This window comes from Poecilia reticulata, linkage group LG2 (assembly GCF_000633615.1).
Source record: "Poecilia reticulata strain Guanapo linkage group LG2, Guppy_female_1.0+MT, whole genome shotgun sequence".
Classification (NCBI taxonomy): Eukaryota; Metazoa; Chordata; class Actinopteri; order Cyprinodontiformes; family Poeciliidae; genus Poecilia; species Poecilia reticulata.
Genome location: NC_024332.1, coordinates 22,653,530 through 22,680,144, shown reverse-complemented (window position 1 = coordinate 22,680,144; position 26,615 = coordinate 22,653,530). Strand labels below are relative to the sequence as shown.

At 40.8% G+C, this 26,615-nt stretch overlaps 1 protein-coding gene across 2 annotated transcripts in view; it reads right to left on the bottom strand.

Annotated features, from left to right (window-relative positions):
- Positions 1–26,615, bottom strand: part of LOC103456934 (diacylglycerol kinase, gamma) — an 89,589-nt gene that overhangs the window by 6,403 nt on the left and 56,571 nt on the right. For both annotated transcript variants that reach the window (XM_017303165.1, XM_017303172.1), the window contains 3 exons: positions 25,565–25,655; positions 21,582–21,783; positions 1,470–1,590 (listed from right to left, as the gene is read on the bottom strand). In XM_017303165.1, the coding sequence (XP_017158654.1) occupies positions 1,470–1,590; positions 21,582–21,783; positions 25,565–25,655 (414 nt within the window). The remainder of the gene's footprint in view (positions 1–1,469; positions 1,591–21,581; positions 21,784–25,564; positions 25,656–26,615) is intronic.

Sequence of the window (26,615 nt, the reverse complement as noted above, 5' to 3'; positions counted from 1 at the left end):
GCACGCACACACACACACGCACACACACACACAGCCAAAGTTGCTTTAAGACTTTTGTGCATGCCTCAGTGACTGAAGAAACACGCTGTGGGAGAACGGCTGGGATGAATACGCTTTTAATTCTGGTCTAGGAAACTGAACAAGAGTCCAGGTCCCTCAGATTCAGATCCACTATAACACAGACCGCTGTCCTAACCAATGTCCTCACCAATGTCCTCACCAATGTCCTCTCTTTGTTACATTAGCTGACACACAGTGGATACGCATCTGAAGTAGGTCAGTGTTGCTTCCTCCACTCTGAACTCCTTATCAGAAACTTTACGTATGAATATTATGAAACAATGAGAATTGCTTTCAGTCAACTTTTAATTGTTTGTTAAAGTTTTGTTAATTGTTAGTTTGTTGTTAAAGACAGAGAAAACCTGTCCATCAACCTGCTGTCTCTGCATGAAACGCCATCATGCTGCAGCATGTACAGTAACTTTTATAAAAAAAATTGTTTTTTACATATTTGTTAAAACCGTCAGCGTGTTGTGACAGTATAATATGAGACAGATAATCTGTGACAAGATCAAGTTCCTCTGCCTCCTCTCAGTGCTGCTATCGCACCGCTCCTGATCACAAGTAACCAATCAGAGACAAACCCTCCAATTATCCACTGTCATCAGTGGCCATGCTAACTACACTTAGCATCCACGACAGACTACTAATTAGGAGAAGCTGTTGCTGCTGGCTAGTCTGAAGGACTGCACTCTAACAAGTGCAATATTTTGGTTTAGTGATGAAAACTTAATTTTTTTGCGTTGAATTACTTTAAAAGTTACAAATTTTTTTTAACTTAAAGCAACTTCTTATTTTGACTTTACTTGAAACGAGTTCAATACAGACCATAATTGACTTGTCGTTCACCAGAACCCACACAAATAACAACAACGCCTTTTACCGAGAACTCCCGGCAGGAAGAATAACCTCTGCTGATGGAAACAGCATCTGTTGTCTGCTAGAAACACACGGTCCCTCCTCTCCTCATTAATTATCCATGACTACTTCAATACAGGTCATTGATAGCCAGTGATTACCATGCACTCCGCTGGTTGCCATTGGTACTATAGCTAATGGGTAACCAGCAGTTTCCATTCTATTTGCAGACGTCAGAACTAAAAACTGAACACAGATTCTTCCTCAGCCTGTCTGCCCAAAGTCCCCACTGCTTGCTTTGTAAAGCAGTCAGCTACGATATATAATTCATCAGCTAGAAGGATGTTACTGTTTAGACATGAACACACACAAACCCTCAAAAGGAATGCATGGTGTTTTTTTACTCTGCGTGTACAGGGGAGGTATGTATTTTATGTTCTGTGTGGTTGAACTGGAACACAAAGAATAGGTAGTGACAGAGACGGGCTGAAGCCGAGCGCTGGAAGGAGCACGGCTTTCAGTTTGGGGGCAGGACGGCGGCGGCATCTGACCTGATGGTGACGTTGGCGCACTGAGCCAGTCTGCGTCCCGCGCTCTTCAGCCCAGTGTAGATCTGCCCCATTTCTATTGCCCCCTCCAGGCCCACCACCTCCAAGAGCTGATCGCTGAAGTCTGGAAGGCAGCAGAGAAACACAAAGAGAGAGAAATTTACCAAAGAAAAGTGAGATCTGAGTACGGTCCAGTTAAGACAATACTGACATAAAACACTGATAACATCTCCAAGCATCGACGTGACAATCTTAATACTCTATGTGTTTTCTTGTCAAAGTTCATTTGTTCAGTCAGTGCAATTAGGAGAAGAACAGCAAGAAAGTGAAACTGACCAAAACAACAAGCTGAGTTGGTCAAACGTGTAAAAACAAACTGCAGAAAACCGTCTTTCAAATAGTCCAGAAAGTAAACTTAGGAATTCTAAATATAATGCGAAATAAATAATAAAGCATGATGTTGCTCAGAGCCCAAAGCGTAGAACTACACTGAATAGAACTGCCCTTATGGATCGAGATGATGATCCTTATGATCTAGAATTTATTCTTCAATATCGGGACTGACACAGATATTAATATTGGATCTCCAAGCATCTTCTTTGTTGTTGAACGCCAAATTATTTACACACACCTCCACCACACACACTATTCTCCCATGACAGAAATAGTGTCTGGCATAATGTTTTTTTTCAGGAGAGTTTCTTCAGATGCCAGGACTCTGACCTGTGTTGGAACGATCAGCTCCTACGCTGATCAGACATAAAACCCTCAGCATCACAAGTCCCTCATCAATCCAATCTCACTTTAACATGTATTATTCTTGTTTCGGTTCAATTCAGTTAAACTTCATTGCCCTGAAGACTATTTTCTGCACAGTCAGCAGTTACACACATGAAAAAAACATACAACAACCGAATCAACAACAACAACAACAACAATCTTTCAGTGCAGAACAGTGAGGTTAGAGTTGATCAATCTGACGGCAGCGGCAAGGGCAGATTTCCATCGCCATCATTGTGGATCTCCGTCCTGATCCCAGCCTGGGCGATGACTAAAACACCTTCATGACTCTGAAAAGCTAATCCTTAAGTTACTTTCTAGGCCACTAATCCCGTTTTGCAGTACAGGCTTTGATGTGTTCCGATGACAGTACACAGTCAATCTGTTGTGTTCACAATCCCCTCAGGACAGTCCACGCGGTTCAGCAACATTTCACCTGTAAAGCCTTCAGGCACGGGAGAATAGCGCTGCCTCTTCCTTCCTTTTTCTCCGTGTGTGTGCAGAACGCCTGACATGCCACAACAGGCTGGATCTGACTTTCTCCTGCTGAAAGGAGCCCACAGCGGGACGGCAGTCTGGCACTCAAACTTTAATGTGTGTAAAACAATCCCGCTTTGTGTTTCTGTTCAGCGTGTTTACAGACACAAGGATTATGCTCTTCTGCAGTTCATCTTACCTCACAAGTGGTCTCTGAGCGTCTCCACTTTGAGCGGACCCAGAAACCCCTTCAGATTCTTTGAGGGATGAATTTCAGGCCGAAAATCAGAGAGCTGTTTTGTCCTCTTGGCCAGCGTGATAATTTGTGAGGTGTGACAGCAGAAAGTGTTGGCGGCAACTCGGCCACACTAAGTGTCGTGGTAAACGGATCACATGGCAACAGAAACCAAGATGCCTTGGTTTCCTCTACTTCTCCATTTTCTTCTTCCTGCCATCACTTAAGTTTGTTCTGATGAAAGAATGATGTGGTTTGGCACCAAACTTAACGCCAGACTCTGAACCCAAATGCCCTTCACAGAAAGAATGCTCCGTCTAAGACAACAACACGGCCTTAGAGTAAGACGAACAAGAAGGAAGATTAAAAAGTTTTCTTTACAAGTAAAAGAAAGTTGTCTACACTCGTGCTGAAGCATCTTTATTCTGATACCTCTTAGTAAAATCAATTGGAAATCAATTAATCAATAGAAGTCAACTAATCCAGCTGTTCTATGAAGGTTGAAGGGGCAGTAAAGTGTGTTTTCCAGCCACCTAGAATCAGTTTGTAGCACAATCAAGTAACTATGTACCTCCCGTTGTAGAAATTCTAGATGTACATCAAACATGACTAATAATAAACTTGGCTTTGTAGTTTCCTACCTTTGGCCTCTATCTCTTTAAAAAACCCTGTTCTATCTGAAGCTCCGCCTTCAGGATGTCATCACAGAACTTAACATCGTTTTTACCAGCGTTGTATGGAGAAGTAGCTCCTATAATGAGCTCAGCAGATGCGCAGTTCCACCAGGTGTTTGCTAATTGCTACTGGCTAGTCTGAAGGAGCTCAGTGGGAGGCAAGAGACTCAAAAGCTTGAAAACTGCAGAGCCGAGAGGAGTTTTGTCCTCGAAGGCGTCGATTGGTTTCTACCAAGCATTTTGCACAGATGAATGGTTGCCAGGAGAGATTAAAGGATTTGTGAAACATGCATGAAAGAATCAAAGCAACACTCTGGATATGCTTTTGATGAGGAAATAGTATTAACATGATTTAAAGCTAAAAAAAAGAGTTGATTTTACGTATCACTGCCCCTTTAAAAACCAGAGTTTAGCTCTGAAACAACATCCCAAGCTCTGAACATGACATAGTTGTCTGTTCAATCCATCGTCTGAAGAGAGAGGATGGAGCAACTGCAAACCTACTGAGTCATTACTGTCCTCCTAAATATACAAAGGATTATTCGGAAAAGCAGCAGAGAGACCCGTGGTATCTGTATCAGAAGTGCAGAGCTATAAAGAAAAGCTGATCACAGTTTATGGTAAAACAGATGGAGCTGACTGGAGGACAGCCCTGGAAGGAAACCTGTTAAAAGTTTGGATAATCCATCCAGACGATGCAGTTCATGCTAAGTGGACAAAGTGGAAGATAAACAGAAAATTGGATTTCTTGGTCTTGAAAGCGAGACAGTTTGCCCTAAAATCTACATCAATGCTGCCATGATAAAAGTAGAAAGAGGTTTGCTCAGGGGTTTACTAACCCCTCCCATAGTAAACCAGAACATGGTGCTGGGAAGTCTCTGTGATCACCTTGGCCTCCAGTTCAGAGCACACCACATTACGCTCCTTCAAAAAAAACATCATCTGCATGCTGACTGCTGGAAGTACCATAAATATATTTTCAATGTGTGATGCCATTGATCCCTTAATGAGTAGCTCTGGGCATATACTCTATGACTGACCTTTAGACCTAATCATGTTAGCATGACTTCTTTAAAAGCAGCATTTTTCTTTTATAAGTTCATGACTAGAGTTCCTCCCATCCTGGTTTTAGAACGAGTCTTCTCCGAGTATTGCTCACAGCTAACAGAAGAATTACTGATTTGTTTTTTGATCTAAGGTTGTTCTCTGAATAAAGGCTCTTTGTTTCAAGGCAGAGGTGGAATGAGGAGCATGGAATCATCATCCAGGAGTCTCTCAGCCCCCCCCCGAGGGTCTCGGCACCACATGCTACCCTGACAAGCTGCAGCTAGCCCTGCAGCTTGTTGGGACTGGAACCGCTGGCTCCGTGCGTCTCTGTTACAGTGTGAACAATGGTAATCGTTTTCCAACCATGCCAGAGCTCGCTCGGCCCTGCTGGCTTTGTTTCAGTCCACAAACAGGAAGCAGTTGTAAGCTTTTCTCTGGAAAGGAAATTGTTTCTTAAAAAGGCTCCGCCCCCTCAGACTTAGGACCAGTCTGAGTCATGCTATGAAAAGAATTTCACTGGGACGGCAATGTAAACGAGAGAAAACTCTCACGGCTGCTCAGACAAGCATTATATATTTAAACTGATTCACTGTTAAAAGGTTATGAAACATAAATAACTGCAAAAACATTATTTAACTTCATTAGCACATTGTTTGCATCAATGAAACGGTGGCCACAGATTGTACTCAATGAATTAATGAAAATACACCAAACTGAACTAACATGAGTTTGTTAAGTGATAATAATAACCATTTTTGGAGCAGTATTTAATTCTTTAATATTTCAGATAAGAGTTTTACTCGTGGTTTGTGAGATTATGCATGAAAACTGAAACACTGGTGCACTTCTGTCAAAGTTTTAATTTCAATCTGTGTGTTTAAAAATGGACAGTAGGGCTCTGAAACTGTTACAATTTAWTTTCAATCTGATTAATCACAGGGTTACTGTAAATTAATTGGTTAAAAAAACTGTGAGTTCTAAATGTTTTTATTATTAAAGCTGTTAGTTGATCAAAACAGGAAGTAACGGTAATGTTTTTGAGGATTTTGCATGCATCGTTGTTCATGAACTGCCTTGTTGCTGAAATGTGCTATACAAATAAACTTGATCGATTGATAATATCAGAAATATGTGGCTTCCTGTTGGTATATGGGGATGTCTGATGGAAACAAACCACAAACAAGCAATTCTTTGAGGTCACTGGACAGAGAAGAAGTCCTACAGAAGACGCATCTATTAGGCTGAATATGATCTACTGTGTTGATGCCTCTGAGTCACCAAGAGAGATTCAGAGCTGAGTTTGTTAGTAGGTGTGAAGCGTGGGAGGGGGAGCGAGCAGCACTGCACTGTAATTAAGGGGCTGCACTGGTAACCTTACTAATCTGGTCCTGGATGGCTAAAGTGCCTCAATTCAATTCAGTTCAATTCAATTGAACCTGATCCCTGAGGGCCGACATAGAGGCAGAGTTAAGTAGAGCAAACAACAGACGAAACGCTGAAGCAACTTCACTGTCTGCGTTTCCATTACAAATGCAAACAAAACTTTGTCAATATTCTGCTAATGTTAACCCCCCCCCCCCAACAAATTTACAACTGTGCAGTTTTCATTAAAATAAGAAGCAACTAAAGTAAGCCTGTTCATGTAATAAGTCATAAAAAACATGAGTGCATGGTCCTAAAACTACTTCCTGTCATCTTCTTCTCTGCGGTTTGTGCCAGTGGCAACATTTAGTTGTTGACCATGTGAGTCGTGTGATGCAAACAAAGTGTTTCCATTGCAGTTTTGAAAAAATAAACTAATTTCGCTACGGATGAAACCCCCCCCCAAAAACACCTTATCCTAGACCTAGTGTATAGGGTCAGAATTGTTCATGGAAAAACTTTTTTTTTCTAAATTGCCATGTTTCAATTGAGCAAATTTACTTTTGGAATGGCAAATTGCACTAATATATGGTTGATAGAAACTCAGTTTATGGCTCATATTTTCAGCCACATTGCAGAGTCTTGTAGTAAAAAGGGCTGGTGCACGGCCAAACAACATAATAAATTACTAAAAAATAAGAACATAGATTTGATATTTTCAACTTGGAAAGAAAATCAAAGCACCCAGAGAAAACCCCAGCATGTGCATAGAGACAGAGATTTAAACATCAAAACCTAGAGAGAGAGAGTTAAGGCTGAACTTCAGCAGCAATAAACTGGTTGTTATTCAGTGTTTAATGTCAGTTGCCGCTTTTGGGAAAACTATCCAGTATATAAGTGAGAGCGACATTCTGAAGCAGTGTTCCCTTTTTTAGATTTTAGACAGAACAGTCATATTTAATACGTTAGAATAATGATCCAGTGAGGCTTTTCTGTCAGACTAAAAGCACTTTTTGAAAATAACCACCTTTATACAAGTATTAAACATACTTTCTATTAGACCCAAATTAAAAATGTTTTCATTTTTCAGGGCTGTAAGCAGAAAACCATCATTGTTACCAAAAATGAACAAATCTAGTCTGTGTGGAAATGAAATATATAAGGTATTTTTACGAAGTGATAAAGTCACTGGAAATTTTTTTTTTTTTTTTTTTTACCATATTTTTATTTATTGATGGATATTTAATGCACAGCATAATTAGCCAGACACATTTTTTTTCAAAAGAATGACATCTTAAAACCTTTAAATGTGACTTCACTTCAACTAACACTATCCAACATCAACTATACAGAAGTAATGAGAGAACAGACCATTAAATATTCTGATTTGTATAAAGATTCTTTCTGCCTCAATGTAAACATGTGCAACAACAGAGCAGCAGTGTAAACAGAACCAATGTTACTAAACACAAAGTGCTGATATTAAGTCGTGGAACTGGAGAAAAACAGGAAATGCTGATCTGAGGAGATGGCAAACAGCTTTCCTGCTCCAAGACGCGGGAATACTTAGAATACTCGAAAGGAACATTTAAACAACTTCCAGGCAAACATATGGCACCGTGGAGAATTTCACTCAAAACGCTACTGGCAATGTTTGCATTCTCCAGTATTGCATAATTCAACCATCCGACCTTAATAAACAGAAGGAATCCCCTGGAATGTGCTGGTAATGTAAATCACGTCAAATATATCTATGATGAACTTCACTCACTCTCATTGTGAAGTGAAGTTCAATAGTGTCACAAGCAGTTTGGTAACTGCTTGTGACACTATTTTCTTTTCCTTTCTTTTTTTTTCTCAATTTTTAAGAAAAAAAATATTTTTAAATATTTTTTATGTTTTCTATATTTAACCAGGGAGATCCAGATGTGTAAGAAGAACCTGGGCAGAACATCTGTAACATCATCCAGTCCCTCCAGGAAGTTTGTGATTGCAACTATTAACGCAAATTCCCTCATCGCTCACAAATTTTAGGTGGACTTGCAATTCTCACCAGTCAGCAAACGTTTCTCGCAAATCTGACCAATCACTTTAACTTTTCCTGCATTTCATTGTTTACTGACCAATCATGGAAACTCAGTTGAATTTTGACTAATCCTCTTAGGCCCCTTCACTGTCCACTTTTAAAGCTCGTCTTAAAACCCATCTATTTTACTTGGCTTTCAACTCCAGCGGGATCTAGTTTTAAATTGTATGTTTGTTTTTAAACTGTAAGCGTTTTTATTTTTTTATTGTTATGTTGTGTTTTAATGTACAGCACTTTGTATCAGCTGTGGTTGTTTTAAAGTGCTTTATAAATAAAGTTGGTATGGTTTGATATCATTCATAACATACAAATAGAGGAAAATCCTGCAGGCTTATGGTGCATGTGTCCATACAGAACACACTGAAACAGCCCTGCAGCATCCATCAGTGTAAACTGACTACACCTCACTGTTTTTACACACCAAGCATGACACACCCACAGGGTTTATGTCATGACTTGGTCGTTCCGGCCGATGAGGGATTTTCAGCCAGCAGTGCCTACAGACAGTCTAGTCTCTCCACTTGTGTCGTTCCATCGTTACAAAGCGTGGAGAGTAATAACATTTCTTTATTCCTTTACATCTCGGGCAGCACGATCTTCATACGAAGCTCTTGCATTTCACCGTTTACGCCACAAAGCTTGCATCTCCCTAGAAAACTTCGCCACTGCATGCTCGCTAACCTGCGCCATGCGAGGGCTGCGTGCTGCTGCGGCACACATCCCCACGTCTCTGCAGAGCTTTATGGGAACCTAATTCTAATAGGATTGGACGTCCATTAAGAAAAATGTGGACGGTTGGAGACTAAAGGATGAGGACGGGCAGTGTGTGTGTGTGTGGGGGGGCTAGGGGCGGAGGGACAGCAGCTGGGGTGAGACAATGGATGAAGTCTGTCCTGTTTTCTGTGGCAGTCTGAGACAGTTTACAGGTCAGAAGACAAACGAGGCAAAATATGAGTGTGACACGCTATTTTTAGGACTGTAAAGCAGAGCTATATATATTTTCTGTTCCTGTTGTACAGTGAAGCATAAATCCCCCCTCCCTCGCACGCCCACCTATACACCTCTACTTCCTCCAAGCGCCATAAATGGGCACGCCATCCTGGCCATGTCCCTGCGTGCGAGGCCGATGGTTCCCACCTCATCAGATCTCTGTGCTTTGGACTCTCAGGCAGCCAGCGCTGTTACTTTCTCACTGAGGTGGAGCTAAGAATAGAACAGAACAGCCTCTTACATAAAGCAGTCATGGTGCATTCTGGGATGGGATGGCACTTTTTTTTTTTCTTTTTGCCAAGCAGTGGGCAGCAAGAATTATTACTGCTGCGCTGGTTTATTTTCTCTGCTGTGCAGGAAGCTGAAATCGCACAAATCTAATCAGGAGCCAAAACTGTTCATGGTTGCCACTGCTACAAATGCAACCCTTCCAAGAAAATCAATACATAAATAAGCAAACTAAATCTAGAAAACCAGATGACATACACATCACCCTGATCAGGAATAGATGGAGCTTTCATTGTGGGCTAATAAAGTAAAACTCGGGTGAAATGAAGGGAGAAACTTGGATCATCTCGTTACCAAATGCAGCATCTTCCCTTACAAAACAAACCTTACTCAATATCAACATAGAAACAAAACGTGGAGCCCACGACACACGATGAAGCTATGTGGAATGCTGGACGACACACCTCCAGTGGAAATGATGCGAATGGAGAGTCTTGGGTGTTTTCTGTTTCAGATCTTGCCTGTCCAGAACATGACAGTCAGTGGGTCCAAACAATATGTGGATGGCTCAGCAATCCAACCAGTTTAAGGCAGAGAAACAAAAAGTCATTGTGTTTGATCCCATAAATGTGAGGTTAGACATTAGAACTCAAACACTGATGTTTCTAAGAGCTGCAAAGCAAGGATGTCAGTAAGTTCTTTCATTAAATCCACTTAGAACCACCTTACAAGCATTTCTAGAATAAATAATTTCTTATCAGAATGAGACACAAAAAAACTGGTGAGGTTGTATGTTCAGTCTGATGGGTTATTATAATGGTATCTTTATGGGTAGGTAAAGAATGAGTCAGCTTGTCGCCCTTACCAACACCTGAAACATAGATCCAACTCACCAGTCTTTAAATCATAGCACTGATCAAATGTTGGTAATATTCTTTGAAGTCCTGATTGCTTGGGCCTAAGTACACTTTGGCTCTGAACTGTGCAGACCCCTCAGGTCATAAGAGTTCCCTTCACACTATTCCTAGGGAAGGAAGTAAATAAGGGAAAGCATGAGTCATGACAGAAACTGCTGGTTATTTCAAATCAGGACTGAAAACATTACTGCTTACTGCACCTTCCCCATGCAGGCAGAGGACCGCTTTGTCACTTCTGTCATCCTTTAGCTTTTTATTTGCTTTAAATTGACATTTTATGTCACTTCTTTGTATGCGTCTCAGGTGATGGCTTGTTTGAATATTTCATACATCAGGTGTTTATGTTGCCCTTAAAGCACTTTAAATAACTCTGTGTATGAATGTTTCTAAAAAAAAAAAAAAAAGATCTTGCCTTGACTGAGTCACAAAGTAGGTCAGGCTGGATATGATTCAGTCAAGTCATCATCCACAGCGCAGACGGAGCTTCTGCATAATGTAGCAGGACTAAGGTTGTTCTTTGGTTACTGTTGTGACAGAGTAGCAATAATATGTGGAGTCTCTGAGTTGAAAGGAACCTGCTGAAGAAATTTTCTACATGTGAAAACCATCTGTGGCAGCAAGGCTTGGCTGGTGATCACATTGGTAGGAAATGCAGCAGCATTATTTACTAAAGCTAAATAAAAAGGTAGAAACACAAAGGTGTGACGGAGTATTATGCTTTCTGGTTTTTACTTAGCTTTTGAGAAACTGAAAAAAAAAATTGAATTTGCTTTTAATTTTCTTTGGGTTTGGATAGAAATGTTTCTCTATTTTTCTGTAGAAAAATAGAAAACAGAACATAGAAAAAGATTTGTAACTATGCGCTACCTATGTCTCTTCCTTTTATAAGACAGGGATCAGGTTTTTAAAAATGCAGTGCTCGCAACAACCAGACATGTCCTTCATATTGATTACAGGTAAAGAAAAAGGGTCAAAGTGTCAAGTGGAGCCAGTGTTTAGTAAGCACCAACTCCAAGTGTTGATGCAAAATCCTGCAGTTTAACTGAAACACCAGGTTCTGAGGTTGTATACTGTTCTTACTGTTGAGTAAAGGACCCGCTGCGGGTGATGTCTCATTATATGGTTTACATCAGCATATTAACAAAACCTTTCACCTCGCAGAAGATAAAATAAGTATACAGTTCAGAACACTTAAAAAAAATGGAGTACAGGAAATAACTGAGAGCTCACTTCATTGGAATTTTCCATTTTTGGAGGTTTAATCAGACAGTCTCTTTAATCGACTGACCGACCGCCCAACAATCTGACCAACCGCCTGACTCCCTAACCGACCAACCATCTGTCCGAACGACCTGAGTTCACATTTTTAGCACAAAGTCAAGTTTGCTTCTAGTTTGGGTTTGAGCTGCAACTTGTTGTTAGTCCTATATGACAAGTTATTACACTGGATCTCACGGCATAGCGAAGGAAAACACCTTATGATCCCATTCTTATTGGCAGATGATGTAGTTCTGTTGGTGCTTTCATTTCATTCTTTGAACTCCAGCGTGCATTAGAAGCTCCAGCAGCTCCTCCATATCTGACACCTTGGTTCCCAATCGAATAAAGGAGAAACGCTGCATCTTGGTCATGGATTAGTCCCTTCCTCAAGCTAACGACGTTTCTTACTTTCTTGTTTGTGGGTGATGTCAGGGTGAAGTAGAGGAGGCATAAATACATTGTTATGGGGGGAAATCCCTTGATTTAATGGTCTATCAGAATGAAATCCCTCATTGATTCCCATCTAATCAGAAACATAATGGATCATAACCAAAAGCATGAAATTCCAGCTACAAATAACTGAAGTGAGTCATCAGATCAGAGCAGCTGCTACAGCTGAAGAGGCTTGTGGAGCTCATCAATACGTCTCGTCCCAGACTCCCTTTGGACCAAATGGTTTATGAGCAGATACCCTTGAAAAGTACACATTTACATTACATTAAACTTTGCTACTTTATGTTGATATTCTATTGTGTTTTTATAGTGAATCAAGCAAGCAGCAGTGTCTAGAAAAATCTTTCCTTTTAGAATATTGTTAGTTATTCAGCATCAGGAATAAACATGTGGATAGAGGGTCTTTACTTTCTCAGAGAAAGTTCTACCAGTGATTTACAGACCAGCTAGTTTTACAGTGCAAAAGCTTAAATTGAAGTTTGTTGTCTTCTACTTACACAAGAAAAAAAGTATCAAACATGGCATTTCCTGGATTTAAAGCTGCAGCATGTAACCTTTCCTTTTTTTCCATATTTATTAGAACTGTTGCCATCTTGAGACAGGAGTCTCAAGAGTTCACATTTTTAGCACAAAGTCAAGTTTGCTTCTAGTTTGGGTTTGAGCTGCAACTTGTTGTTAGTCCTATATGACAAGTTATTACACTGGATCTCACGGCATAGCTCATAGATCTCATGAGGCAAATACGCTGAAAAAAAATTAAGCTCCTCCACCTCCTCACAGTGCTGCTTTTGCCAGCTGCAAAAATGCACCGCGCCTCTTCAAACAGCCAATCAGAGCCAGGAGGAGGGGCTTAGCGCTGTCAATCAACCTCTTGTACGCTGGAAAAACAACTTAGTGTTGAAAAAAAACCTTTATCTGCTGTTATCGGTGGCCATGCTAACTAGTCTTAGCATTGGTAGCAGGCTATGTTGTGGTGAACCAGCTGTAGCTTAGCAAAGAGCAAAGGGGGAGAGGATGAGACAAGAGTGATTGAGAGGAACAAGATTATCCTCACCCTCTGATTGGTTGTTTCTAACTGAGTGAAGGCTGGGAGAAGGCAGAGGGCCTGATTTTTTTTTTTTGCGATTATGTCTTACTGTCATGACATAATGATAATTTTATTAAATATGCAAAAAAAAAAAAAAAAAATTAATATACATCTCTGGAAAAAATTAAGAGACAACTTAAAATGAACAGTTTCTCAGATTTTTGTTTTTAAAGGTACATGTTGTTGAGTAAAATGAACATTGTTCATTTCTTCTATGAACTACTGACAATATGTCTCTGAAATTCCAAGCAAAAATTTAATATTTGCAGAAAATGAGAAAGAGTCAAAATAACAAAAAAGATGCAGTGCTTCCAGGCCTCAAATAATGCAAAGAGAACAAGTTCATATTCATTTAGAAACAACAATAATGTTTTAACTCAGGAAGAGATCAGACATCAATATTTGGTGGAATAACCATGAGGTTTTCAATGGGGTTCAGTGCAGCGGTCTCTTCATTTTATCCAGAGCTGTATTTTTATATTTATAAGTTACACATCCTCCATTTGAAACTGATCAAAGTCCTGTAAGGTCTCATCTGTAATCCCAGAGATTGCAGAGTGAAGGTACAGTAAGGCAGGATCAAATCACCACTCAAACGAGATTCGCTGAATTAGAAAACACTAAGACTAAACTCATCCTTTCGGTGCTCAGCCGAGTGACGAGCTATTATAAATAAACAAGGCCTGTAATTAGAAACCGAAAGCTGAGTCAAGTTCAGAGCTCAATGCTGCTTTCATTGTGCCTCAGCGTGAGGTGTTGGTCTATAATTATGAGCAGATATATTTGTGTATCCTTCCTCCACCCACAGCCGTCCTCCTCCTCCTGCCGCCTGTTATTGTCTCAGGGTGGTCCGAGCCCCAGCAGATGGCCAGAGAGAGCTGCAGCTCACCTTGCCAGCCCTGGCAGAGGGAAAGGTACAGGGGAGCGCACTTGGCGATGTGACAGAGAACACTGTGTTACTATGATCCAGGACTGAAATACACCAAATGCGCCACTTGCTGCGGAGGTGAAATGCCTCAGCCCACATCGGCGGCAGAATTCTTCCACATTGGAGAGAAAGAAATGGTCAAGTTAAAAGAGTCTTTCAGATAAGCCTAAGCTAACGACAGCCAAGTGAACAGCAATGATCAGGCATTCTTACAGGATGTCAACTCAGTAACTGAGTGGCCGTATCACTTTCCCACCATCCACCCAGCAGCTCCACATACAACTATTCCTGGTCACACACACGAGGGTGGGAGGATCAGAGTAATTATAGTTCTGCTGTTTCTGTTGAGTGGGGAGAAAACAATACACAGCTTCTGGATGGAATCCGACTGAAATAGCTTTCCCTTATTGTGCGTCTCGGTGGGAGCGCTGCTAGAAAGAGTGGGCGGGGCTTAGTGGAGCCAAGGGGGGTGGAGGGAGGAGCAAGAGAAGGCAAGGTGAGGGCGGAGAAGACAGAGAAAAGAAATGAGTCACCAAGAGAAGACAGAATGTCCCAGAGACGGCATGTTTCACCAGCAGCACCGAGGCTGTCAGAACCGGACCCCAGAACTCTGATCACTGGGTTGATTACCGATTACTCATGACGCCATGAATTCACTCAAAATGCTTTCCGAACACACGCAGCGAACGCACACTCTGCGACATCTGTAAACTCTGCTGACACATTAGAAGACCAGATCATTGGACGTTTCTGCACAGCAGAAGTCCCTGTGGACTATTGTCACTAATTTGCCTCAAACTGCTTCCAGTCTTCATGCAGCCAACACATACCTACATCATCAGTCGGTGCCAATGTGACAGCACCTGGGCACACTTTTCTGATGAGAAGAGCAGTAAAGAAACATCAGATTTGCAAAAAAATATATATATATATTTTTTTTAATTCTTGAAGAATTTCATCTTTCTGCCGTTCTTCCTAGGAGATTCAGTAGGTTTGAAAAACAGACAGAAAAAGTGAAATGAGAAAACAGCTAACTTCTCACTAACTCCCAAAACTATCACATTTCATATTTCCTATGTATTCACCTACAGTATGTGGTTGAATACACTTCCTGTGTGACTTGTTCTGTTGTTATTTTCTGAAATAGTTTTTTTTTTAGTGACTTCTCCTTATTGTTACAATGACTGCAGTTCTTTTCAGAACAGGCATCAGAGTTGTGTCAGTGCTTAATTGCATTATGACAAATGTGTGAGCATGTCTTGGCATTGAAAAAAAAACAAAGAAATATAATAATACAAAAACAACTTTAAGATGTGTGTAATGTCTGAATCTAGAATGAGCAATTCTATGAACTACTGAACCCTTTTATGCCAGAAAAATGAACATCAGGTTGAAGAGAGGAAGGAAGCTCGCTAAAATAATCCTCTAAGAATGTTAACATTGGGTTCTCTTGCAATAAATAATGGTTTAAATGGAGGAGACAGAGTTGTGTGTGTGTGTGTGTGTGTGTGTGTGTGTGTGTCCCACCATGAAAACATGCAGAGGCGGAGCTGACTGCTGATTACAACATCATCCGTTCTGCCAACATCTACTAACCCTCCACATTAACTTCAAGCCTGTTACTTGATTAATGCCAATATGGTGGCTGGTCTGTTTTCACTTAAGATCTTTTACACGTTAGCTGTATTTCCATTACAAATGGACACAAAACTTTGTCACTATTCTGCTAATATGAAAAATCCTCACAATTTTGGTGTTTCTATCAAATAAACACAACTAAAATCACACGTTGGTAAGTTCATGCTTTAAGTCATTAAAAAACGTGCCGTGTCATCAATCCTCAATGATGATTGAGAATTGGTAGTTTGCACTAGCAGTGACAGCTGGTTGCTGATCATGCAACTTGTGTGATTAAAAAAATAATTCATTGGTTAATGTGAAATTTAATACTTTTGATACCAATAAAAAAACACCCTAAAACTTTTTGTTTAAACTGCCGTGTTTCTACTAATGCATTTTTTTTTTCAAATAGTCATATTTTGCAATTACATGGCCAAAGGAAATTCAGTTCATGTGATGTTGTCTCATGTATTTTATTTTTGTGCAACTCTTCCAGTTCCAGTTTCATCTGCAGCAAAGGAAGCTTGGAAAATGTGACAGAGGGAAATAGAATAGAATAGAATAGAATAGAATAGAATAGAATAGAATAGAATAGAATATACTTCATTGATCCTCAAGGGGAAATTGCTTATTTGTTGAAAGACACTCCATCTCAGGTAACAAATACAAAGTTTGTAAAACTTTGATAAATTCAAAATGACTAGATATAACAAATAAATAAATAACAATCACATGTATTAATTGATAAATAACTATAAACGAGCACAGAAAAAAAATTACAATTAGCATAGACTGCATTGTAAAGATGGAAATAAAGATGGGAGCAAACTGATGTGAAACAATGTGAGGCCTCACATCTGTTCACAACAGCAGGTAAACAAGGAAATAAAATGCTATTGCTTTTCAAACAGTACTCGTATCCAAGTTTTTGTTTCTTTGGGTGGATTACAAAGAAGATTTTTTTTAAAATCAATTTTAAGGCTTTAAAAACGTCACCAGTAGAAGGATGAACAGAAAAGGTTCAGCTGTGCTGACTGGTCAGCATCTTCGTTCTTCAGCCGACACACCTCACATGGAGGTTTGCTCACAATGAGGCATTTGTTAGCACCGCACAGTGTGAGCAGATCAGAGGCCGTATGCAAGACATCCTGTTACATGGATGAAGACCCGCTGAGCTCTCGGAGCACGGCCTGATTGCAGCAAATTTTGAAGAGCCTTCTACAGCACGAAGAAAATCATGACACAGCTATGCCCTGAGCACTGGCTAATGAGCCTCCCCCAACAACACCACCTGCCCACGATGCTTTTACCATGTACGGACACAGCCGCATCACAGGCTAGAGTCACGAGGTGAAAAAAATGGAGTGACCCTATTGGTCGTAACTCCAGAGGTGGGAGGAGACGATGAGCAGAACACCAAGAATATCGCCAGAAATTAGATTAAAGGAGAGGAAGCATTTATTTTCCAGGCACATAGTCCCATCTTATACCACAGTCAAATTAAGCCCATTTCAACAGCAAGGCAGTTCTGTGAGCTTTAAACACAAGACAGAAACCAATGATGGAACCATCAATAAGTATTATTTTCCCAAAATCCATTATCAACATTATTAAGCAAATACACATCAAATATGTTAATAAATGTTCCAGTTATTATGAATCAAAGGCAGCTCTAAGCAGCTGGGTTTTTAGCCTTTATTTGAAGGAACTCCGCGTTTCGACCGTTTTGCAGTTTCCTAGAAGTTTGTTCCAGATTAGTTGAGCATGAAACTTAAATTATTTACACCTTCAGTTGTTATGAAGATATTTTCTCTATCAAAAACGTAAGAAAAAAAAAAGTGCATCATAGTTTAATTTTTCTAGCTTAATCCTCGTTGGGGCCTTTATTTGTGGAATTTACCACGTCTCTCCGTTGCATTCACACATTTCCATCATACAAAATGCATGTTAGCTTACTGGACACGGTGTGCGAACGTGTGTCGCTCCAGTCCCTTGCAACCTTCAAAGATTGTAGAAATAGCATAGAAATGTATCATACTTTTAGAAATTCCCTGAGTTGTTGAGTCTCTCACAAACTTCCATGAAACGCTGCAAACACACCCATACAGAAACTCTGCTGTGGTTCAGCTCGTTGCTGCTCCTTTGAAAGCCTCGTGGTGGATGTACATAAATATAATGCTACAGACGCTGAGGCTGGACTTTTCTTTGTCTTCACTGTGGAACAAACCCAAAGCAGAGGCTCTGAGGTCAGAAGTGCCTGGAGCTTCTTTCACTCTTCCTGCGACTCGAGCTGATTGCATTATCTGCAGTAAATGGATATAAAAGCTTTAGTTTATAGTGCCAGAGAAAGCAGCTGCCATAAACTGTTAGCGGTACGATAAACATGGCGGCACGCGGACGCACGCATACGGAGCGCCCGCACACACATGCTTTACTCTGAAAAGACGCCACTACCACGAGAGGCTTTTCAAACCGAGGGAGCAGAAAAGATTCCACCACTGACACAATCACTCACTTGATCCTGTTTGGGGAGAATCAAGACACACTTTTACGCAGGGAAGTAAATATGAATAATGCCGGTTTTCCCCGCTTAGTTCTAGTTTTAGATGACAACCAAGAAACAGCAGAACGTTTTGCTGCAGCTCACGGTTGTAGTTTTCCACAGTTCAGAGCCGTCATGTGCAACTGGTCAGTGTAGTTGCGATTCCACTACAAATGTGCACAAACCTTTGTCGATATTTCACTAATGTCGAAAAAACATAATTTTGCAGCGTTTCCGTTAAATAATTTAAAATCACACGTGAATACGTTTGTTCACGTGAGAAGTCATTAAAAACACGCCGAGCCGTCATTCTCCGACCACTTGACTTCCTCTCGTCTTCGTTGTTGTTTCCGCCTGCAGTAACATTCACCTCTTTATTATATGACTCGTGATGCAAAAAGTATAACACAGAAAATAGAGTTTGGTTAATTATTGAACTGCCAAAACTGATTTAGGCAGATTCAGATTTCTACTTAAGCACTTTAGATCAACGCAAGATTTTCTTGATGAATCTTTGCTGTCAGTTGTTATTTTTTTCAGTTAAAAAGGCAGTCGAACACTTCCAGTCATAGTGAGGCTTATAGCCAGGGCAGGTCTGTGTAAACAGTCCACACTACTGGATATTTAACTAATGGTGCAGTCGGTAGCATTGTTGGCCTGCAGCAAATCGTTTCTGGGTTTGAACCTCAGCTGCATGCAGGTTTCAAGCGTGGGTTATCTCTGGGTACTCCTGCTTCCTCCCACAGTCTAAAAACATGACTGCTGGGTTAACTGGCGTCTCAGTGGACCGTATGCTTGGCTCTTTATCCGTGTGTCTCTGTGTTGCTCTGTACCCTGCGTTCTAACCAATGGCTGCTGGACGTCTAGCTCCCCTCTGATCCTACGAGGACCAGTGAGTGTAGACCAGGGGTGGATGGATGATGGATGGATTAATGGATTTTTAGTGAGGTAATCTCCCAAACCCATTTCTGTAGAGTGGAGAAACTGGTTTCAAAGCATCTTGTTGAACAATCCCTGATGTCCAAGGAATAAATATGACTTTAAAAGTAGAAGATGTTGCTCTAAACTCTCTGTTGTGCTGTTCTGCTTTAAAGCTGCCGACACCACAGTGAGCTCAAGCAAGAGCACAAAACAATCAATAAAAACAGGTTATTTCATGAAGTTCACTCTTCCTCTAACTGTGTTCAGACTGCCTCTACTCTGGGTTCTGCCTTGGCATCCTGCTATCGTCTCCATGGAAACAAGGTTCTGTTCAGTTGGCAGAAATGCAGATGCAGTGACAGATCCTTGGTGCGAGCATGGAGAGGGTTATTCTCCATTGTTGGTGGCCATCAAATGCAGACTCCCACTGAAAGCTGCAATGACGGCCACCGTTTTAGAACCCCACCACGCACGCACGCACGCACGCACGCACGCACGCACGCACGCACGCACACACACACACACACACACGCACGCACGCACGCACGCACGCACGCACGCACGCACGCACGCACGCACGCACACACACACACACACACACACACACCGCCAACGCTGAGTGAAGGATTATGGAAATTCAACTGTCAGGTTGTGGAGCAGAAATCCCAACTAAAAAACCAACAGTGTATCCCCAAGAAGTAGAAATAAATGGAGCGAGGAGCGGGTTAAGTTAGCCTAAACCAACACCAAGACAACCACACATACATCTGTTATGTGTGGTTGAACCCTACATAACAATCTTATGAATATTGAACTGTTCATAAGATTCCAGTTGTTTTTCCCCACTGACATAAATCTTACAGAAAAAGTTGCTCTCTTGCTTTATAAAGTTAGCACTCTGCTTTGAACTGTGTCAAAGCTAATGATCGATGTTTCAGCTGTTCTTTATACTGACCAGATCTGCAGCAGCCTTTCATTTTWAACTGTGAAAATCAATGAAAAGGTTGAAAACCACAGATTTCAAGACGGTTTATGACATATTGTGCAAGACATCCACATGAAAATAGGCTGTGCTTGTTCTAAATCAGCGGTGTAAAATCTGCCTGTTGTGGTTGCAGCACATGGTCGTGACATGTGCTATTGGTGCCAAGCAACACAAAATATTTTCCTTTGTTAATAATAGAATTGTTATTTTTTTAATACTTTTGCTGAGATAAAGCAGAAAAAATGACAGATCAACCTCTGTGCTCTCCTCCAGTTTCCAGATGAATACTTTGATTCATTAGCAGTCTGACCGTCAGCTCTAAACTTCATAGTTTGGCATAAAATGTTATGATTTAGTAGAGCTCAGAACAGCACTGACTATGTGCAAAGCCAATAATGAACTCCTTCCAAGGTGAATGCAGAAGTGGTTCGCAATTAAAGAAACAAACTATGAATTAAGAGAGAAGGGTTTATTTAAACAATTAAATATCAGAATGAATATTAAACATAAATGTAATATTCATTCATACTTCTGTTAGAGCGATTCAGGCGTGGACGAATTGCAGCTTGGAGTTAAAACTGTGTTTTTTGGTCTATTAATGTAAAAAAAAAAAGTCTAAAAGTAATACCATAAGGTTTGATAATGTTTTCTTTTAAGAATTCATCAGACTGCTTTTTTGATTTTTAATGATTCTGTTTTTATAAAAACAAAACAAAAAAAGAAAACACACATGCTCCTGCCTACACCTTTTTCATTCTACGAGTTGTGTGTTCCTATAATGGAACGGTTAAAAATGACAAAAATAAATTAATAAATAGGATACTTCTTACCACATTTTAATATCAAAACCTAATCTTTGGATTGATCTGTTCCATGACCTGAACTGCTGTACTTACTGCTACAAAGGCAGCTAGAAATACTCAGTGGATTTTCTGCTGGATTTTCCACAGTCAGGTCTGAACAGCAAAGCAGAAAACACGTCTCTGTTTACACAGCCTCTTATGTAACCGACTCTGTTTGTTTACTGAGGACGCTGTCGTGTGGAGGTCACTTTATGGATTCATGTACATTGGCTTTCATCACTTCCTGTTCCAAGAGGCTGTTGTCTGATGAATGCAGCCTATAGAGGAGGGGTGTTGGTGTATCTGTTTCCTGGCAACAGCTCAGCACCTTTGTTTTAATCACCTTGACATTCCAGCATCTACATCTGACTAAACGTCTGCATTATCTGATGATTTCTTCATTGCTTAGAAACTTGGATTCAAAACCCGACAGGAATATTTCCATTTAAATTAAAAGAGGTTTCACACAGAGTGACTGAATGTTAGTGTTAGTGTGTTTTGAGTTCTGATTGGTTTCAATCGACCAATAACAAAAAAGTTTAGCGTTTGCTGGTGATAATTGTTGGAGATTTGTAGATGGAACTGAGTGAAGTTGTCTTTTAACATAAACTAACTGAAATCTATTAGTTAGAGTGAAGTGAGCTCCAGCCGCCATGTTGGACTTCGTCCTCAGTGACTCACCCTGCACGCAGAACTTTAGCTCTTTAGAGTCTGTGACGGTGCTGCCAGGCGTCCTGTCCGCAACCTTCTTGCTCATTCGGTTGTAGGTCCTCCTCTTCTTCGTCTCGCCCCACAGGTTGGAGCCGCCGTGCATGCTGGGAATGTTCAGAATAGCGATGCCCTCTAAGGATGTATTGCTGAGGTCCAGGATGATCCCGTCACACTGCGGAGGCAGAAATACAACAGGTTTGTTTTCAGAATTGAAGGCTTATTTTTCCATTCTGTGCTAGATGAGGAAAAAGCTCCACAGTCTAAAACTGATTTAAAGAAATTCTACAATGGAAATCCTTCTAATGCATTTATTTGGTGGTTAGCAAACAACATAATGTACTAAGTAGTTACATTTTGATTCTTTGTCTAAATTATTGCTAATAAAGCAGACAAATAATCCATTGTCAAAATGGTCGTATAGATACTGGAAAACAGACACTAAAACACCATCTGGATCAAAACACCAGCAGAAGTTTAACCATAAATTATATCATTCTACAGTGTACACTTGAGGAATTCCTCTACCAAAGTACTATAGAGTCGAATTATTATTTTTTTTCATTGGTTCATGTTTTTATTATCATTCTGTAGCACTTTGAGAATTACATGTTAAGTGTGTACACATACATTTCATTATTATTATTATTATTATTCCCCGAGTAAAAGTATTGATACTCGTAGCAACATTGCTCGACTATACATAAAAGTTGCACCATTAAAGGTTTACTCAAATACTCTTGAAAATACTTAAGTATTCAAAAGTCTAAATTATATTTTCTATTATCAGTGCCATGACTAATAATAGAAAATATGATCAGTGTTTTCACAGAACCTTCTAAGTTTCAGAAATCACCTGATGATGAACTGTCATGTAGAACCACTCTGCCCATCCCCACTCCACAAAAAAAATCACTTTTTTTTCTCCCCAAAATCAACAACAGTATCTACAGTATAACTAATACCAAACTTAACATAGACGTCCACAAACATCGAGCTAAGAAGCCTGCCACACTTAATGAGGATGATGTCATCCCAAATCCCAGGTGTGAGCGGTGACTGTGATTGGTCCATCTTCTTGTGCGGAGCACAGCGTGTGGATAGTTGCATTTCAGTGAAGGAGATCAGGAACAGCGGAGAACAAAGCTACGCTCACACAAAAGGAACGAGTAACAACAAGCTTCCTGTAATGTAGTGGAGTGATAAGTCATAAATTCTCCAAAAAAATAAATGCTCAAGTAAAGATACTTAAAAATGCACTAAGGTATCACATTCAAATAAATGTACTCCATTACTGTCCACCACCGGAAACAAAAAGTCTCAAATATCACAGCTGCTGCTGCTGAGCTGTGACCATTCACACCTGATCATCATCACCTTCATCTGCAGCTTGCTGCCATATAAGGTCAGATCTTTCCTCCTGCATGCTGTCAGCTTGTCGCAAAAGCCAATACTGTAACACCTGCAGGCTGTCTGTGGATCTCTGTCTGTTTTCTCCTTGGACCGGCTGCCCTCCTTGTCCGCCCTGCGTCGCATCTCCATCCTGACCTGCCCCGCCTGGGTTCAGATTCTCTGGCTTCGACCCTCTGTCTGTCGGACAATGAGGACTGGAACCGCCCTACCAGCCTGATTTGAACACACAGACCTGACCAGTACCTGTCTGACCTAGATTAAACTGTTCTCAATAAACTGGAGCTTGTCCTCAACCTTTTGCTGTCATTGTGTCCATCAGTGCCAGAACTGTGCAATCTAAGAGCTATACCTTAGAAAGATCATTTTACTTAAAAACAAGGCTTAAATGTACTCCATTACTTAGAAGTAAATGTACTGCATTACTTAGAGTTAGGGGTAATCTTTTTTCATTTTACATGGTGAAGATGGTGTGTTTTCTGTACCCTTATAAACCATATAATTGCACATTTTGACATTTTAAACATAAATGTGCTTAATGGAAACACAGCAATTTTGGAAAAAACTCGTTTTCGATAAGTTTTGGTGCTAGGATGAGGTGGGTATTTTTGGCCGTATCGAAATTGTTTTACTTTGCAAAACTGCAATGGATACCCCTTTTTTTCACATCGTACCAGTCACATGAGCAATAACCAGATGGTGTCACTGGCGCACGAAGAAGAAGAAGAAGAAGAAGAAGAAGAAGAAGAAGAAGAAGAAGAAGAAGAAGAAGAAGAAGACAGGAAGTAGTAGGAGGATGATGGGATGGCATGTTTCTTAATGTTTCTTATCGAGTGAACAAAACTTATTCACGTGTGATTTTAATAGCTTTCACATTTAATGGAAACACTGCAATTGTGAAATGGTGTTTATTCAACATTAGCTGAATCCTGACAAAGTTTTGCGCACATTTGTAGTGTAAACTCAGCTCCTGTCTGTATGAAGGGTCAGGCTTGAACTAGCATGGAGCTCTGAGTTCTTGCGTGTCAGATCATACCAGACAGAGCACAAACAAGCCCCAGCAGCTTGAGCCGCACTCTGATTGGCAACCTGAACTGATTTCACATGTAGACGCACTACGCTCCTGTTCTGGGGGAAAAATTATTCTGCATAATTAAATGTCAAGGACCTCTGAGCATAAATCTGCCTGTGGGCAGCTCGGAGAGAAAATGAAAGACCACATTTATTTAATTGCGCGATTGGAACCTCGCACCCAGGCCCTCTATCAGATTCTGACCTTCATCAGGCTGAACAGGGCCTAACTGTGGCAGCTCTTTGTTAGGCAATAGTGGAAGATGCAAACAGGTTTCATACAGCAAGTGAGGGCAAGTCAGGCACATAGTGTGGCATGGCGTTCGTACGGACTACCTGTGCCAGCTGGGTCAGAGGCAACATCAAGCACACCCAGACTCCCGCGGAGGCGGATGAGAGAGGACACAGTGCTGCTGACATGATTATTTTGTCTGTTGTCTGTTATTGTTGATCTAATTACTGTGACAGATTGGCAAAATGGCATCCTGCCTTCTTAGATGAACAAGGACAGGAAAATGAGGCTGTTGAGCCGCGAGTTCACTTCATCTACAGCTGAACGGGAACAGTCGGCTCCATGTAGACCAGGAGGAAGAGGTGAGACTGTGTTCAGGACACGGCAGGTGAATCGCTCAAACTTTAACTGCAGTCGTGTCGTTTCGTTTCGCTGTTTATATCTAGTTACTTGGTCATAGTCTGGTGGTTTTGTCTCCGCCCATGTGTTCGTCTGACTGCTGTGTGGCAGCGTGAGGTGGATCCTCTGTTCACATGTTTGAATATTGTTTAAACCAGAAGGAAATTAACCCTTTCAGACATGAATTGTCATCCTTTATGTCAGGATTTTAGTTTTTTTAAGGCATAAAAAAGATGGGAAAAAAACAAAACTTTTCTAGAATTTTTTTCTAGTTGATCAGTTGTAATATTTTCTAAATACATCAGCAGTAGTAGTTTCTAGGGGTTACTTGATGTCACAATATTTTTTTATTGTAAGAGTTGCTTTATTATCTGCCTGCAATATTTGATTTAACAAAAAGGTTGTTGCACTTGCAGTGGATGGCCAGTAGTTGGCAGTGTATTGTATGATTCACTAGTGTCCACTTCAGTGGTCTGTGTGCATTTATAACATAAAAATTCATAAGAAAATGTTTTTTATATAGCTGTCCACTGTAGTGACCACTATGCAGGACAGGGCTAAATGCAAATGAAAATATAATTTTAATCAATTTATAATTTGATAGGTGAAAATAAATTGTGATGGACATCAAGGCCTCTGGAAGATGACTCATCTCAGGACCAGCCCCTTTGGCAAATGAACCAACTGTCACATCAGCCTGGCCTGGCCGTCCTGAACAGAACCACAGCTGTAGGTGTGACTGGACCGTAAGGCCCTGTGAGACCTTCTGAACCAAGCCCAGATTATTTAAAACACTCTTTCTTCACTTAGCCTCTGCTCATGCTCTGAATTAACTCGGACTCACCTCCAACTCTATGCATTCGTTGAGTTTCTTGCAGGTGGCGGATATGGTCTCAGTGGTGCCAAACTCAAAGTACCACAGCTTGTTCTTCATTCTGCAGGTGAGGGAAAGACACAGAGCTTTAGGAGACGAACCACCGTGCTGACTCAGCCTGCATGTGCAGCTTTGTGACCCTGATGTTATTTGGTATACTGCTGTCACAGAGACGCCCGTCATGGTTCTGGGTCATCTCACGTTTTCTGACAGCTCAGAATGCCCAGTGAGGGAGGGGAGTCACGTGACCTGGGAGGTCTCTGCTGTGGGAAAGATGGAGACATTAGCAGCTCCATAATGAATGACAGACAGGTCGCCCCCGCTCCTCTACAGAGCTGAAACAAAGTAGAGAGGCTCCTCTGGCTCTGGAAAAAAACGGGTTTTTTACCCAAGGACATGTAGACATCAGCAGCTAGATGTGTTGTCTGTTCCAAGGAGATCTACCAGCTTTTTTTCTGAGATTTATGTCATTTAGGGCAGGAAAACAGTAGCAAGGCAGGGAATTAGGCATTAATCTAAGGCACTGGTATTTCTTTATCATTAGGGAATGTTTTACTGTTAATATCTGTGACAATATTTTAGTTGCTGTAAAAGTGCAACCCCCCGATTTACACTGCTTGCGTCTCTGGTCTGTGGCAACGTGCACATCGCCATCAAAATCAGCACCAATCCAAAAAGTTTGGAGTTGGTCTTCAACAGTCACATCCCTCCAATACGAAACACACAAGCACAATATCCGTACTTTGGGTTTCACTTAATTTTCCTTGAACTGTGCGTTACAAACCAAGTGATGAACAAGTCGTATCAACAGAGAGAGGGCAGATGCTATTGGTAGTTTAGATCTTCAGCAAACCAGTTGGCTTTCAAAACCCCATAAATAATGGCAAAAAGTTGAGTTCTTTGGCAATTGTGTGGACAAAACATCCGTTGCTCTCCAGAAATACAAAACTGGAGATTTGGACACTTCAGTGTTATGTAATAAAAATGACAAGCAGACAATTTCACAGCATTTTCATGCGTC